We start from the raw sequence: 14,550 nt of genomic DNA on the forward strand, positions 1-14,550 counted from the left end.
GATAAATTTTTTAAAAAGGCAGAAGTTATACAATCAACATTTTAAAATAAAAGATAATAAACTAAAATTTAATCATATAAAGATAACTACAGAATTATAATCACCTTTAACTAAAATGTGAGTGAAGACAAAAATCAATACTATATTTATGCATTCTACTTCAAACCACTTATTGAATGCCTACCATGTACTACTACACCAGCCATCTATCAAATCTTTGCATCAGTAGATCAATTTCCTTGAACTGTTAGTGCAGGAAAATAGCATTTATTGAATGCTTACTGTATGCCAAACCCCATGCTAAACTATTTTGCATGTAATCCTCAGGACAATCCTAAATTAAGAACTGCGAATCCCATTTTTATGAGGAGAAATTGATGCTTAGATATGGTATGTAACTAGCCCAAGGTCATATAGTTTCAAGCAGCAAAATTAAACCCAGGTCTGCCTGACCACAGAGCCCCAGTTGTTTTTACTATACTGGTAACCAGTGTAGTATCATCACTAAAACCCAAAACCTATGAAAGAAATAGAAGACCAGAAAGAGATGGTAGGAAACCTGATGATCACAAATAAGACTCTGATGTCACACAAGCAGCCAGCCTGCTGTCCTTGCCTTTCTTTCTTCCTCCTCCTTTCCTTCATGTGTGTATCCATCCATCTATCCAAACTTGATTGAGTTCTCTTTATGCTCTTTATGTGGCAGCAGTATGCTAGCCAGGGACGTAGAATAGTGAATAAGACATCTTAAGTCTTTAGTGGGAAGACTGACCATTTAAGCAAGAAATTGCAAAAATCTCTTGGAAGCTACAAAGTATCTTCCCCAAGTATCATTGGAGCTCACAACCCATACTTTCATGCATTAGGACACTGATGTACCTACATATAAAACAACTTGCTCAAGGACACGTTAGATCAAACATAATCCCCTTGATGGTAGGCCTGGGATTTATATTCAGGTTTTCTGACTGCTGAGTTTAGGACTTCCATCCAATACTACCCAACTATCTATTCCCGATTTTCTTCTCTGGCCTAGACTCTTTATTGAAATAATCAAAGACAAACCACAGCTGGAGAGCCTGAGGGAGAAGTAAGGAAGGGTACATATCTCACTGAAAAGTGTTGCCATTCTTATATTCCTTTTTTTTAAAGAGTCATTTAAAACATATTTTTATTGATTTCAGAGAGAGATAGAAACATCAATGATGAGAGAGAATCACTAATTGGCTGCCTCTTGCACATCCCCTCCTGGGGATGGAGCCTATAACCTGGGCATGTGCCCTGACTAGGAATCAAACCATGACCTCCTAGTTAATAGGTCTATGCCCAACCATTGAGCCACACTGACCAGGCTCCATTGATTTTTTAGAGAGAGGAGGGAGAGAGGGAGGGAGAGAGAGAGAAAGGAGAGAGAGAGAGAGAGAGAGAGAGAGAGAGAGAGAGAGATACTGAGAGGAACATCCATGTGAGAGAGACTTGTATTGCTTGTTCACTGATGTTTCTACAAAGCTCAGTATATGATGAATCTTCAAGAAGTATGTGTTGAATAAAATTGAATGAATGACCCTCCAATTTACAGATAAGAAAATGAGGCTGCAAGGGTTTGAGTAACTTCCGCCAAGTCTCACAGGATTTCTATGGGTGTGCCTGATTCTAAACTTCACTGCCCTTTGCAAAATGCACTGCCAAAGGAGATTAAAGTGTCAGACAGCAGGCAGGGCTAGATGACAGGCAAGTGTTCTTTTCGGCTTTTCATTCTATGGTGGATGCAATCAAAACCAAAAAGGCACATTGATCATGCTTTCCCCAGGGAGTCCTGAATTTCCAAAGGAACAAGATAACTTGAGAAATCTATTGATCTCCCATTTTTGTCATGCTGTACAGGTGACAAGGATCAATGGAGATTTATACTCTTCTGCCCATGACCCTACAATCTTAATTTGTATTTCCACCCTGAGTCCCACAACTTTACCAAATGCACTGCTCAGAGTGCCCACACCTTAAGTCAGTGCCACCGTCTGTGTCAGCTCTGTTTTGTCAGCTCCTTCCAATTCAGAGAAATGTCTCCCCCACTCCTCTCCAGCTCCCTGCACGCAAAGCCAGCAAGCCCAACCCAGCTGTCCTCTAATCTGCCTGACACACACTCATTGGCCCACGGCCTAAGGAGGGGCGGGGCTTCTGTCTCTCGGGGGCTCTTCAAAAGAGATCCTGGCAGAAGCACTCACCCTCCTCTGCCTCCTGCACTGGGGCTGTGTTTCCCTGTCGGTTTTCTCTTTCCTTTCTGTCTCATCTTGGGACAGAGGCTCTTTCCAGAGGAAGCTTGGGCCTTGGATTTTAATGTCAATGATGGAAAAATATGAGAATGTCTCCTGGATCCCCCAGCAGGAACTGGAAGATCCATTCAAGAAATACCTGAACAGCACAGAGGACTACCTGACCTTTGTCTGTGGGCCTCAGCGCAGCCACCTCTTCCTCCCGGTGACGGTGGTGTACACCCTGATTTTTGTGGTTGGGGTCGCTGGCAATCTCCTGGTGTGCCTGGTGATTCTCCGGCACCAGACTATGAAGACACCCACCAACTACTACCTCTTCAGCTTGGCTATCTCGGACCTCCTGGTCCTGCTCCTCGGGATGCCCCTGGAAGTCTATGAGATGTGGCGTAACTACCCCTTCCTGTTTGGGCCCGTGGGCTGCTACTTCAAGACGGCCCTCTTCGAGACTGTGTGCTTCGCCTCCATCCTCAGCGTCACCACGGTCAGCGTGGAGCGCTACGTGGCCATCCTCCACCCTTTCCGCGCCAAGCTGGAGTGCACCCGGAGGAGGGCCCTCAGGGTCCTGGGCATCATCTGGGTCTTCTCCGTTCTCTTCTCTCTGCCCAACACCAGCCTCCATGGCATCAAGCTCCACTACTTCCCCAACGGGTCTTTGGTCCCGGGCTCTGCCACCTGCGCGGTCATCAAGCCCATGTGGATCTATAATTTCATTATCCAGGCCACCTCCTTCCTCTTCTACATCCTCCCCATGACTGTCATCAGTGTGCTCTACTACCTCATGGGGCTCAGAGTGAGTATCCCAGCTGGCTGGCTGGCTTAGGGCAGCATCTTTTTTTTTCTTTTTTTCCTCACTGACTCAAAGTTTTGTAAGAGGAACTTAGAATTGGAGAAATTCAGAATTGGAAGGGAGCACAGAGTAAAACAGAATGAGCTCAGAGGGGAAATTCAGAAGTTAAAGGACTTACCTCAGTTGGACAAATAGTACCCCAAACTATAAATTATTTCCTCTAAATCAACTTTATTATTCTTCCCTCTATACCTGTGGTTCTCAAACCTAGGTGTTCCTACAAATTACCTAGAAACCTTACTACGGGTAGCAATATGCAAGCCCCTCCCCTGGGGAAATTCTGATTCAGTATGTCTGAGGTGGAGCCTCATTAAATAGCACAGGTGGTCACCCCTGGAGAGCCGGTTTCACAGCCTGCTGTCTTTTTTTCTGCCCAGATCTATGGCCTGCATTGAAATCTGCCTTTGCACCAACTTGGTCTGAGTATAACATAAACTGTTCCCGCCTATTTATACTCCAAGACAAATACAGAGTGGGGCAAAAGTAGGTTTATAATTGTGAGTACACATAACACAGATTTTATTCTTGTTTTATTATTATCATCATCATTATTTATTAATTATCATATTATTTTCCATATAAACAACTGTGAACCTACTCTTGCCCCACTCTATTTACAGTTTTATAGTCAGACACTGTCCTGTGATTGCTTTGATTCTGTTTGAAATATCAGGTTAAAATGCAAAAATATGTCCTAAGCCAGATCACCTTGGCCTCTCTTGAGAAGGTGGAGATTTGGGGGTAGGGAGGTAAATAGAGCACATAAAATAGAGTGGAAGGCAGTGTGAATAAGAGATTGCTGGGATTAATAGAAAATTATCACTGCTTGTGCAACATATCTTATACTTAGAGGTTCCTTTTCTGTGCACATAATGGTAAATCAATTTCTTCCTTTTTTTCTTCTTTTTTTCTGAGTCTAAATAAGCTGAGAAAAACTGTTTTTTGATGAGGGTAGAAGTAAGTCTATGTTGTTCCTCTCCTAGTATACTCTGCATCCAAATTCATAGAGATGACGTCTGCCTGTGACAGTTTTATACCCATTTAAGGAGGTGGCTTGTGTAGGAAACAATCGTGAGGCTATTTAGACTCTCAGGTCTGAAGCTCACGTCCACTGTGCCTTTAGGCAAGCCACATGACTTCTGGAATTACTTTTCACATTTATAAAATGAAAAGGTCACATTAGATTATAGTTAAGGCTCCTTATAGCTCTAACAGTCTGTGATTCCTTTAAAAAACAAGAAGGAAAAAATGTGTGAGTAGGAGCAATGTGAGTTATAAATTGAAAAACAAAGCTGACATCACATTTACATCATATGCCTCAATTTGGTTGGACACCATGTATGCCGTGACAATTAATATATTCTCATATCATTGGTGAATACCCACTGGGCCTAAGGTAAATGGCAAGGTTTAAATAGGAAGAATAAATTCGAAGTACACAGATGTCTAGACATAGAAGCAAATCTAATCAGGCAGAGAACTGTGCTAGTCTCCTCCTGAAGGGCTGGCCCCTATATTCTCAGAGACATATGTTTTCCCAGAGTACCTCACAATCATGTCTTTAGAATGCTCTGTGCATTTCACTTGGGGGGAAGGACTTCGGCATGATTCCAAATACGGTGAGTCCTATGAGAAATATCCACCCCAAACTGATCAATACCATCTCATCCAACACCAAGCAATCACTTAACTTCGATCAATTTGGAGGAAATATTTAATTTGAGTAGGAAACACATACATTTCCCCGCCCCAACCAGTTACATTGAGTTTCATTTTGTTTTGTTGTCATGAGACTTCGGCTATCTTGTATCAGGAGTTAAATGACAGCTCAGACAACAGGTTAGAAACCACCCAAATTTGCTTTGTGAATGTAATACAACTTCCAGCCTCCTGTTCTCAGGAAGGATGAAGGAATTCCCTGCTTAGAAAGTCACTCCTAGAGGAGTTTAAAGATCTCTAGACTGAAGTCAGGAGATATGTCCTAGTCTGTGTCATTGGGCTCAAGGCCTTGCACATGCTATACTTGCTCTATCTTTGCCTGAAATGTTCCTGCTGTCTACCACTACAATTCCTTTTCCTTTTCTAACTTTAAATCATATTTCACTCACACTTCCTCAGGGAAGCTAAGCTCTCCCTGATTCCCTAGCTACACCTGGACCTTGTATAGGTGCTCATGGTTCCTGGTGATTTCTCTTCCTTAGATTTATTCCAATTTAAAATTCTATATTTGGATATCCCTTGTTATCTTTCCAACTTGACTGTAAGATGAATGAATGAGTGCATGAATGAAGTTGAATTATTCCCCTCCTTGCTGCACTTTAGCTTCTCTACCTTCAAAACAAGAGACTTGGAAACATTATCTCAAAGGGCTATTTTGATCTAAAAGATTTTAAAGAGACTTAAGCAACTCTGAGGATGATTGTTATTGATTCCCTTAGCAAATCTTAGTTATGATAGACTGTGGGACCCACTGCCTTCAGGAGGCAGGAAACTATAGGTTGATGAAATCCCAGGAAGGAAGAAGAAGGAGGAGAGCCACATGTATGCTCCAAACTGAGTAGTCAGTGCAGCTTCCTTCCAGGACACAAGTCTCCACTGAGCTGCTCTCCAAACATCAAACATGAAGGAGATGGAAAATACCCAACCCCAGGGCAAGTTCCTCCCATCTGGGAGGAGGTTCTGCTGAAGCTCTCACAAACTCCTTGTATCTCCTGCATACAGCATTAATGCTTGAGTTGAGGAGCATGCACTAAGGATTGCAACAGAATTCCCCCATGCCAACCAGAGTTGAATTGACTTTTTTCAATTTAAAAAAATTTGTTCAGATTGTAGACATTGCTCAGTTGGTTGAGCGTCAAACCATGCACCAAGAGGGTGCCAATTTGATTCCCAGTCAGGGCATGTGCCGTGTTGCAGGCTCAATCCCCAATAGGGGGTGAGCAAGAGGCAGCCAATGGATGTTTGTCTCTCTCCCTCTTCTTTCCTCTCTCTCTAAAACCCAATAAAAACATATTTTTTAAAAGAAATGTTCAGATGCTACTTAAAGAATCACCACCTCTTCCAAAAAGGATGAGTATTTATAATTTCTAAACTCAGAAACATATACACTCTTGTTTGTAATATTAGTAAATATTTCCCAAATTGTGCTTTTCAAGATGGTACTAGGTATTCCACTAAAAGGAGTTTGGGGAAGGTATTGTTTAGTCAGAGAAGCATTATCTCCCTTGAGGCTTGGGTGAGAGATGTAGGGTGTGGAAGGTGGGCATGGGGGAAGGGATCAATTCATATTATTGGATCAATTTGAAGGAAATATTTAATTTAAATCCAATTCATATTATTGGATCAATTTGGAGGAAATAATAAATCTTCATATTATGCTTTATGAAGATTCATAATGCCCATTAGCATATTAAAGGCTCTGAGAAGACCCACAATGGAGACTATAGACTTCATAAAACAGAAATAATACCTGTTTTGGCTTTCTACTGCCTATTCACCACATAGCAGAGGGATTACATTCTAATAGATGTATAATAATTACTAAATGAACTAGAGGCCCAGTGCATGAAATTCATGCACTGGAGAGGGAGGGGGTCCTACAGCCCAGCCTGCGCCCTCTCGCAGTCCAGGACACTTCGAGGGATGTCCGCGGGGAGTGGGCCTAAGCCGGCAGTCGGACATCCCTCTCACAGTCCAGGACCCTTGGCTTTTTACTGCCCGCCTGCCTGCCTGCCTTCGCTGCTCCTTAGAGCTACCGTGGAGGCGGATGAGGCTCCCGCCACTGCCACTGTGCTCACCAGCCTTGAGCCCGGCTTCTGACTGAGTGGTGCTCCCCCTGTGGGAGTGCACTGACCACCAGGGGGCAGCTCCTGCATTGAGCGTCTGCCCCCTGGTGGTCAGTGCACATCATAGCAACCGGCCGTTTCGCTGTAATGGTCGCTTAGGCTTTTATTATATAGATGAATGGAAAAGCCTATCAAACTTTTTTTTACTTCATAATTTTACATTTTTCATAGAATGCCTATTAACATGCTATATATAACAAGGGTTCTATAGAATAGCAGATGGTAAATGGTTGTACTGCAACTTGGCCACATCCACCTGTCCAGTTGAGTTAGATGATCTAGATCCAACTCCACCTCCAACTTATTGTTAAACTTTGACAAATTCTTATATATATTTTAATTCCCAAATTGTGGTCTGAGAATGTGTGTTAGAGTTACACTTCTCAGATCCAAACAGAAGGGAAAATGTTTTCTTTCTTAACATTTCTTTCCACTTCCCTTGCAGCTAAAGAAAGACCAAACCCTTGAGGCAGACAAAATAACTGCAAATATTCAAAGACCCTACAGAAAATCACTCACCAAAATGCTATGTAAGTCCTCCACTGTGTTTTTGTTTGTTTGTTTGTGTTTATAAAAGGAAAAGAATTGCATTTGGTGCTGAGAAAGTGCTTCTGAGTATCAGGATCAAAATTCTCCTGAAATGTAGTATCATGGTCTGGTCTTCCATGGCTTACTCAAGTTTTTAGGACCTCTTTGATTCCTATTTTCATTTTTAGCACTCAAAACAACACACTAAATTGCATTCACTGTAAAACACTGTGTGCTTTTTGGCAAATCACATCCACTCTGTGAGCTTTTGAGCATCTCTTTCTCCCTCTAAAATAAGCAGGTGTTTTTAAACTTATTTTTTATGGATTGATTTGTTTTAAAATGTAAAGAAAACTGTGAGTGCGCCACTTAGAAAATGTACAAATCACATACACAAACATTTTATAACTCATTTCAGGCAATCATGAAACCCCTGCTACCCATTCTTGGATTCCATGAAATACTTTACCTCCAGATTAAGAACAGCTGCCCAAGAGTACCGCTACGTGGTCATTCCACCTATGACATTGCATGATTTTATATAAATAATATGTTTAAAAATACATAATCAATCACTGATCCACACTCTCCCAAAAGCATTTGATAAAAATATTTGATCCAGTGCTACCCTATAGGAGATAGTAATGGGAGAAAGGAGGTTTATGATATACTTTCCAAGTCAAAACCTAAGGTTTGGAAGAAACAAATCCTCCAGGCTAATATGTACATGAAACACTCACCATAACTATATGGCATTTATGAACAACAACAACAACAAAAAACCTGTGCAAGTCACCGTTTGTCATTTCAATTCTAAGACTCATCTTCTTGAAAATGTTTTAGTCCCTGTTGGCACTTGACTTTCCCTGTTAAGAAATCTCATGTCTTTATTATCACTCCCCTTTCTCCTTGATCATAATCTACTCTCACAAAAAGACTTGAAGTGCATTCACGTTAAAGTTACAGTGATAAAATATGCTGCAAAGCATTTGCCTTTAGTATGAAGGGTTCATTTTTAAAGCAGTTAAAATTTTAATTACGGGGAATTGTAGGCAGTAGTGAGCAGGTTAGGGACTTTTTCTTGGAGGGTTAAAGTCAGAAGAAACTTCCAGATACTCCTGAAACCACACCACACAGGTAAACAACTTAACTCTGAATATGTTTAATGCCAAAGGAAATATATGTACTATTGACTACAGAAACCTCAAATGTGCTCAGAAGTACAGAGGACTGTAAAATAATACCCATGTACCCATTACCCAACCTCAAACATTATCAACTCATAACTAATCTTGTTCCATCTATATCAGTCTCTCTCTTGCCCCTACAAGATTATTTTGAGGCAAATCTCAAGCATCATGTTTTGGAAAAGGAAAATATTTCATAACTTCAGAAGAAGAAAAAATATATATTTATATGTATGGAGATTAAATGCCCCATAGAGTAACAGCAGCAGCACCAATTGCTGTTTTGGGAGCTAAAAATAAGAAACTAGAAAGTGCAATTTCTTGTGAATCTATATTTCAAAATAAAAAGTAAAAACAAATGAAAAGAAACTAGAAGCAATTCTGTAGTCTAGGAACATCTAATATAATAGACACATCCCCTATCCCAACAAAAGATGCTTGTAAAGGATTAATATACTTATGATTGTTCTCTTTCTCTCTCTCCTCTCTCATCCCTTACAGAATTTTAAATGATTAGATTCAGAGCAGCTTTTAATTCTTTCTAGAGTAACAAATAAATTCATACTACAGCCAATAATATTTTTATTAATCTACGATCAATTTCTTGAACCCAACCATTTTATTTGTATAGCCAATTTATGTGGTTCCAACAGTCTACTTGCAACATAATTTACTTTCCACAATAGAATGTTTTTGGAATAAATTTGATACTATTTAAAATGTTCTAGAGTATACTTACATTATATAAGAAATCTTGTACAATCATATAGAAAACTGATCCTAAGTCCTATATAATTCATTCTTATGTTTAAATGGTTTATGTAGAGACTCTTCGTGATCTAGTTAGTCTGTAATAATGATAACCAAGATGGAAGGGAAAATGCTGGAAGGAATGGATGGACTTAGTGGCCATTTGATACCTATCCTCGTTTGACTGCCTTTTGTTCTCCCATTCGTCCTTCTTTTTCAGTTGTCTTGGTCTTAGTGTTTGCTATCTGTTGGACCCCATTCCACATTGAGCGGCTCTTCTTCAGCTTTGTGGAGGAGTGGACTGAATCCCTGGCTGTTGTGTTCAATCTCATCCATGTGGTGTCAGGTAAAATCTTAGCTCCTTTGGTTGCATCACAAGTATCCGGGTAATTGCAGCTTCTTTATTTTGCTTAGAGCCGTAGGTTCTGTCTAAATATACTGATTTATCATGGGGGCCTGCCATACTATAATGAAGACATTTGATTTTTGATTTTATTTAAATATCAATTAGGTATGTTATTGGTCCAAAAGAAATATACCTGATCACTATTTTAGATGCTACTTTATGGAAGACCTCAACTCTAAGCACGATGACTACAGCAGAAAAATGGTCTAAAGAGTGATTGCCTTGATTTTCTTTCCAATGACCACATGACTGAATTGGTTCTTATTTATTAAACATCCATGTCCCTGAAATCTTGTATTGTTTTTAGCAAGTGTTAGATCCTCATGAAAGCCAGCCAAAGGGTATTACTGTATTCATGGTGCATCAAGGTCTGCCTTTAGGCTACTTTAATGCTGCCTGTTGAAGATACTAGAAAATGTGGTAGAAATAGGGGTGGAAAAGTCACTAAGTCAGAGGACCTGGATTTGCATCTCACTTCCACCATTAATTTTCTGAAGAACATGGCTTCCTTTATGCCAGTTTCTTCAACTATAAAATGGCAATGACACCTTCCCTCTACAAGTATGCACTGATGGTAAGCAGCAAATAAAATATTAGCTACTAAGAAATTTTAAACTGTAAAATGCTATATATTTATCTTTCTATAATCACCACTTATTATCATCACCATTTTCTGTTGAAGAAACAATTCCACAAGAAAATAAATGGCTTGCCCAAAGGCAAACTTCTGACAAATAGTAAAAGCAGGGTTGTGGCAAAATCATCTAACTTCAAATTCAGAGTTCTTGAGCCCAAAATAGAGCAGAGAATGGCCATGTAGGTTCCCCTTCCTCAGTCAGTGTGTCTGTGAGTCTTGGGTTCAGATCACTTCTGTCCCTGAGCTTCTGCTAGTCACCAGCTGGTTCACAGGGGCAAGATAAGATCAATTTGTGCAAATTAAGCTCCAGATGTGCACAGAGCTAAAACAATAGCAAACATATGTACATGAATATCATGTATATTATTTATTTTCTACACTTCCTTTTTCTTTTCAGCAGGCCTTGTGTACAGCTTATACTTGGACATTAGAACTTTCTGTTATGTTAAACTACTAGAGGCCTGGTGCATGAATTTGTGCACAGGTGGAGTCCCTCTGGGTGGCCTGCAGGAATTGGGAAACCTGCAGTCCAATGCTGCCTGCAGCTCCTACCTTCTCATCCTGGCCCCACTGTGCCTGCTGTGGGCTTGTGCCCAATCAGTCCTGATAGGGAGAGGCTCGCCCTGCCACAGCAGCGCTCACCAGCCATGAGCCCTTGTCTGGTGCCCTCCCAAGGGGAGTGGCCTGTGGCATCAGGCTGAAACCAGCTCTCTGACATCCCCCAAGGGGTCCCGGATTACGAGAGGATACAGGCCAGGCTGAGGGACCCCACTGGTGAACGATCGGGCTGGGGAGGGACCACAGGAGGGCTCCAGGGTGTGTCTGGCCCATCTCGCTCAGTACCAATCAGCAGGACCCCAGCAGCAAGGTAACCTACTGATCAGAGCATCTGCCTCCTGGTGGTCAGTGCACATCATAGCAAGTGGTCAACCAGTTGGCTGTCTGTACCCTGGTGGTCAGTGCACGTCATAGCAAGCAGTTTAGCAGCCTTAGCATATCATTAGCATATTACACTTTGATTGGTTGTTCAGTTGTTCTGCTGGTCAGTATATTTGCATATTACCCTTTTATTATATAGGATTATTTTTAGACAAAAATCTCAAAATTATTTACAGCTCTTATTTTCATGATAATCTGAGAAAAATGGGGTGACTAAATAAACTGAAAAACACCACAAGATCACATAAGACTTGACTAGCTGACTATCCCTCTCTAAATGTATCAAGATGATCATTTTAAGACTTTCAAATTATGGTATTTATAACATTTTCTTGTTAAGATATAATCTCTCCCTCCCCTACAGTACCAACCAGGTGAAACCTTAAACACTATAGAAAATGTCCCCAACCAGCCTTTTGATCCCCAAGTTATAATACTTCCAATCATTGACCATATGCTTATCAAACTGATTGATTAGAGAGTTATGCACATTCTGCATTATTCCTGCAATATATTTTAAAATATATTTTATTGATTTCAGAGAGGATGGGAGAGGGAGAGAGAGAGAGATAGAAACATCAATGATGAGAGAGAATCGTTGTTTGGCTGCCTCCTGCATGCCCCTCTACTGAGGATCGAGCCTGCAACCCAGGCATGTGCCCTTGACCAGAAACTGGGACCCTTTAGTCCTTAGGCCGATGCTCTATTCACTTAGCCAAACTGGGGCATAATGACTGCTGCCTCTGCATATTTGTGCGTGCTATGCCTTCTATCTTCAGAACTGTCTCCTCTCTTGACCAACTCTCCTACCTACTTCAGGGTCTGGCTGGAATTCAATCACCCCCATTAAATCTTTCATTATCATCATACTCTTTATAGTTATGCCATTATGTGAATTTCCATAACATGGCTGTTGGTATGACATATTTTGCTCTTGACAGATATTATTTGGTATTGTTCTATTATTAATTATTGATGTAGGGCAGAGATCTTGCCTCTGTAATACTATTCCAAGTCCTTGGAAAACAAATTCTAAATCCATTACCTTTGAACGTACTTTAAAGCTCCTGGCACGTAATAAGAGTTCAATCAATATTTGTTTATTGAATGAATTAATAGTCCATAGAAATGTTTTCCTTCTCTATTCCTTTATTCCCAATTCTGTGCACAGGGCATATGGCACTTTCCATGTCCTTAACTAAATAAATGAGGACAATGATGAACATGTTGATGACAGTACCTGTCACTTGCTTTATATTCTCAACCATTCTCAGTCCCTCTGTGGATAGTGTCTCAACGTTATCCTCACAATAATCCAGGGAGGTGAGTTAGGCCTGTATTATAATTCCCATTTTACAGAGAAAAAATTGAAATGCCAATTCTGCCTAAGGTCTCAGAATAAGCAAAGGCCACGGTCAGAAACTAAGTCCTCTGATTCTCAACCTTAGGCACCTCGTGGGCTTTGGGGAAGTAAAATAGGATATGGTAATAAAGGATGAGCAGATACCAAACAAGACAGTGGCAGTATGCAAGGCACTTGGTGGAGAAAATAAATGGCAAAATGCAGTTATTTAGTAAGGTTGGAAATTAGGTGGGAAGAACCATGGAAGGGAAAAGCTAAATAAGAAGAGGCACTGGGAAATATTTCTTTGAAGAGATATTAAGCATATAAGGAATCTCAGCAGGGACAATGCCTTGACTGACTTACCATTTCTCCATTGCTTACAAGTTTCAAATTATAGATTTAAGCACAACTCCAATGAGACAAAAATCATCTCTCTTCCTCTGATAGTTAAGCATCACTCATTAATGCTGTGGGAACATGCTCTTTAATTAAACAAGTGTGGATCAAAGGAAGTTGCAGAACATCTCAGAGAGATCCCTTGCTGGCCTAAAATTTGCCAAGACTCTTTAATCTTTCTGTGTTTGATTCCTATGTACACAGTTGGCAGAGCATTTTGTATCCTCAATTAGTGTCTTGTATATATTATCACTTCCAAAATAGGCAATCATGGGGATTCTAGGCTTTGTTAAATATTTATGCTTCTTCCCAGCATGCCTCTCACTCAATGTCTCCTTGGTGTGTCTATTTAACCCCTGCATTCCAGGTGTCTTCTTCTATCTGAGCTCAGCTGTCAACCCCATTATCTATAACCTACTCTCTCGCCGCTTCCGAGCAGCGTTCCAGAGTGTGATCTCTCCTTCCTGCAAACAGTGGCACCCCCAGCATCACCCACAAGGGCCACCTGTCCAGCGGAACATCTTCCTGACGGAATGTCACCTTATGGAGCTGACTGAAGAGGCGAGCCCCCACTTCCCCTGTCAGCTGTCCATCAGCAGCTCTCACCTCCACACAGCGCACTATACAGGACAGACAACATGAAAGGAACTCTCATTCCTCTCTGCCTCCACAGTTATGGAAGGGTCAGCCCATAACTTATGCCTTGTTATATGATAAGGGGGAGGAAAATGGCTCTCTGAACTTATATATCCATTTCTAGGTGTGTTTTTAAACAAATGTGAAAATCGCTACTTAAACCTGGATCTAAAACCCACAACCTCCTCACAGCCTGGAGCCCCTTCACTAGTTGATGAAGAGAACATGACTAGCAAAGAGAACATGACTAGCTATACTTTGAGTATTTTCCACTCTTGCAAATGGTTCATCCTCACTCTGCGTCAGGCTGTGGTTACTCTAACAACTAATGGTCCCTGTCAGCCACAGAAGGAAGACATGTAGATATGGTTTTCCTTCCCATGATTTGAAGGGTCCATGCCAGAGTTCCTCCACAGCAAACTATGTACCCTACTGCCTCATATTCTGCCATTATATGATTCCTTAGAGTCTGAAGACTTTTACTTTTACAAGAGTCTGCCTCATAACATGGGATTGATCCTTACAACTTATCCCCACCATCCCCATGCCCAAGTCATTATCAGTCAGTCCTCACCAGGAATGTGATCAGATACAAGTTCTACCTAGAGAAGAATGGGATGAGGTAGAAGGCTGTGGTGGAAGATCACAAGATACATAAACTATATCAAACACAAACTTAGTTATTTTTACAATTTGATCTAAACTTGAATATCTAAAGTCTAACTTCATAAATAGAAGGTGGAATACTACTATCTTGGTAA

At 40.9% G+C, this 14,550-nt stretch overlaps 1 protein-coding gene across 1 annotated transcript; it reads left to right on the forward strand.

Annotated features, from left to right (window-relative positions):
- Positions 1–2,287: 2,287 nt before the first annotated feature.
- Positions 2,288–13,795, forward strand: NMUR2 (neuromedin U receptor 2). The gene is made up of 4 exons (XM_006089110.2): positions 2,288–3,063; positions 7,411–7,495; positions 9,651–9,776; positions 13,521–13,795. Exons 1-4 carry the CDS (start codon positions 2,338–2,340, stop codon positions 13,793–13,795), a joined length of 1,212 nt encoding a protein of 403 aa, XP_006089172.1. The 5' UTR covers positions 2,288–2,337.
- Positions 13,796–14,550: the final 755 nt, after the last annotated feature.

The sequence above is a fragment of the Myotis lucifugus genome, unplaced genomic scaffold, assembly GCF_000147115.1.
Source record: "Myotis lucifugus unplaced genomic scaffold, Myoluc2.0 scaffold_56, whole genome shotgun sequence".
Lineage (NCBI taxonomy): Eukaryota > Metazoa > Chordata > Mammalia > Chiroptera > Vespertilionidae > Myotis > Myotis lucifugus.

What these genes read in the sequence shown, in the direction of transcription:
- NMUR2 (XM_006089110.2), top strand. Translation starts at nt 2,338, where the DNA reads ATGTCAATGATGGAAAAATATGAGAATGTCTCCTGGATCCCCCAGCAG. An exon ending in ACTACCTCATGGGGCTCAGA is followed by an intron (nt 3,064 to 7,410) that starts GTGAGTATCCCA and finishes CTTCCCTTGCAG; the next exon opens with CTAAAGAAAGACCAAACCCT. An exon ending in ATCACTCACCAAAATGCTAT is followed by an intron (nt 7,496 to 9,650) that starts GTAAGTCCTCCA and finishes CTTCTTTTTCAG; the next exon opens with TTGTCTTGGTCTTAGTGTTT.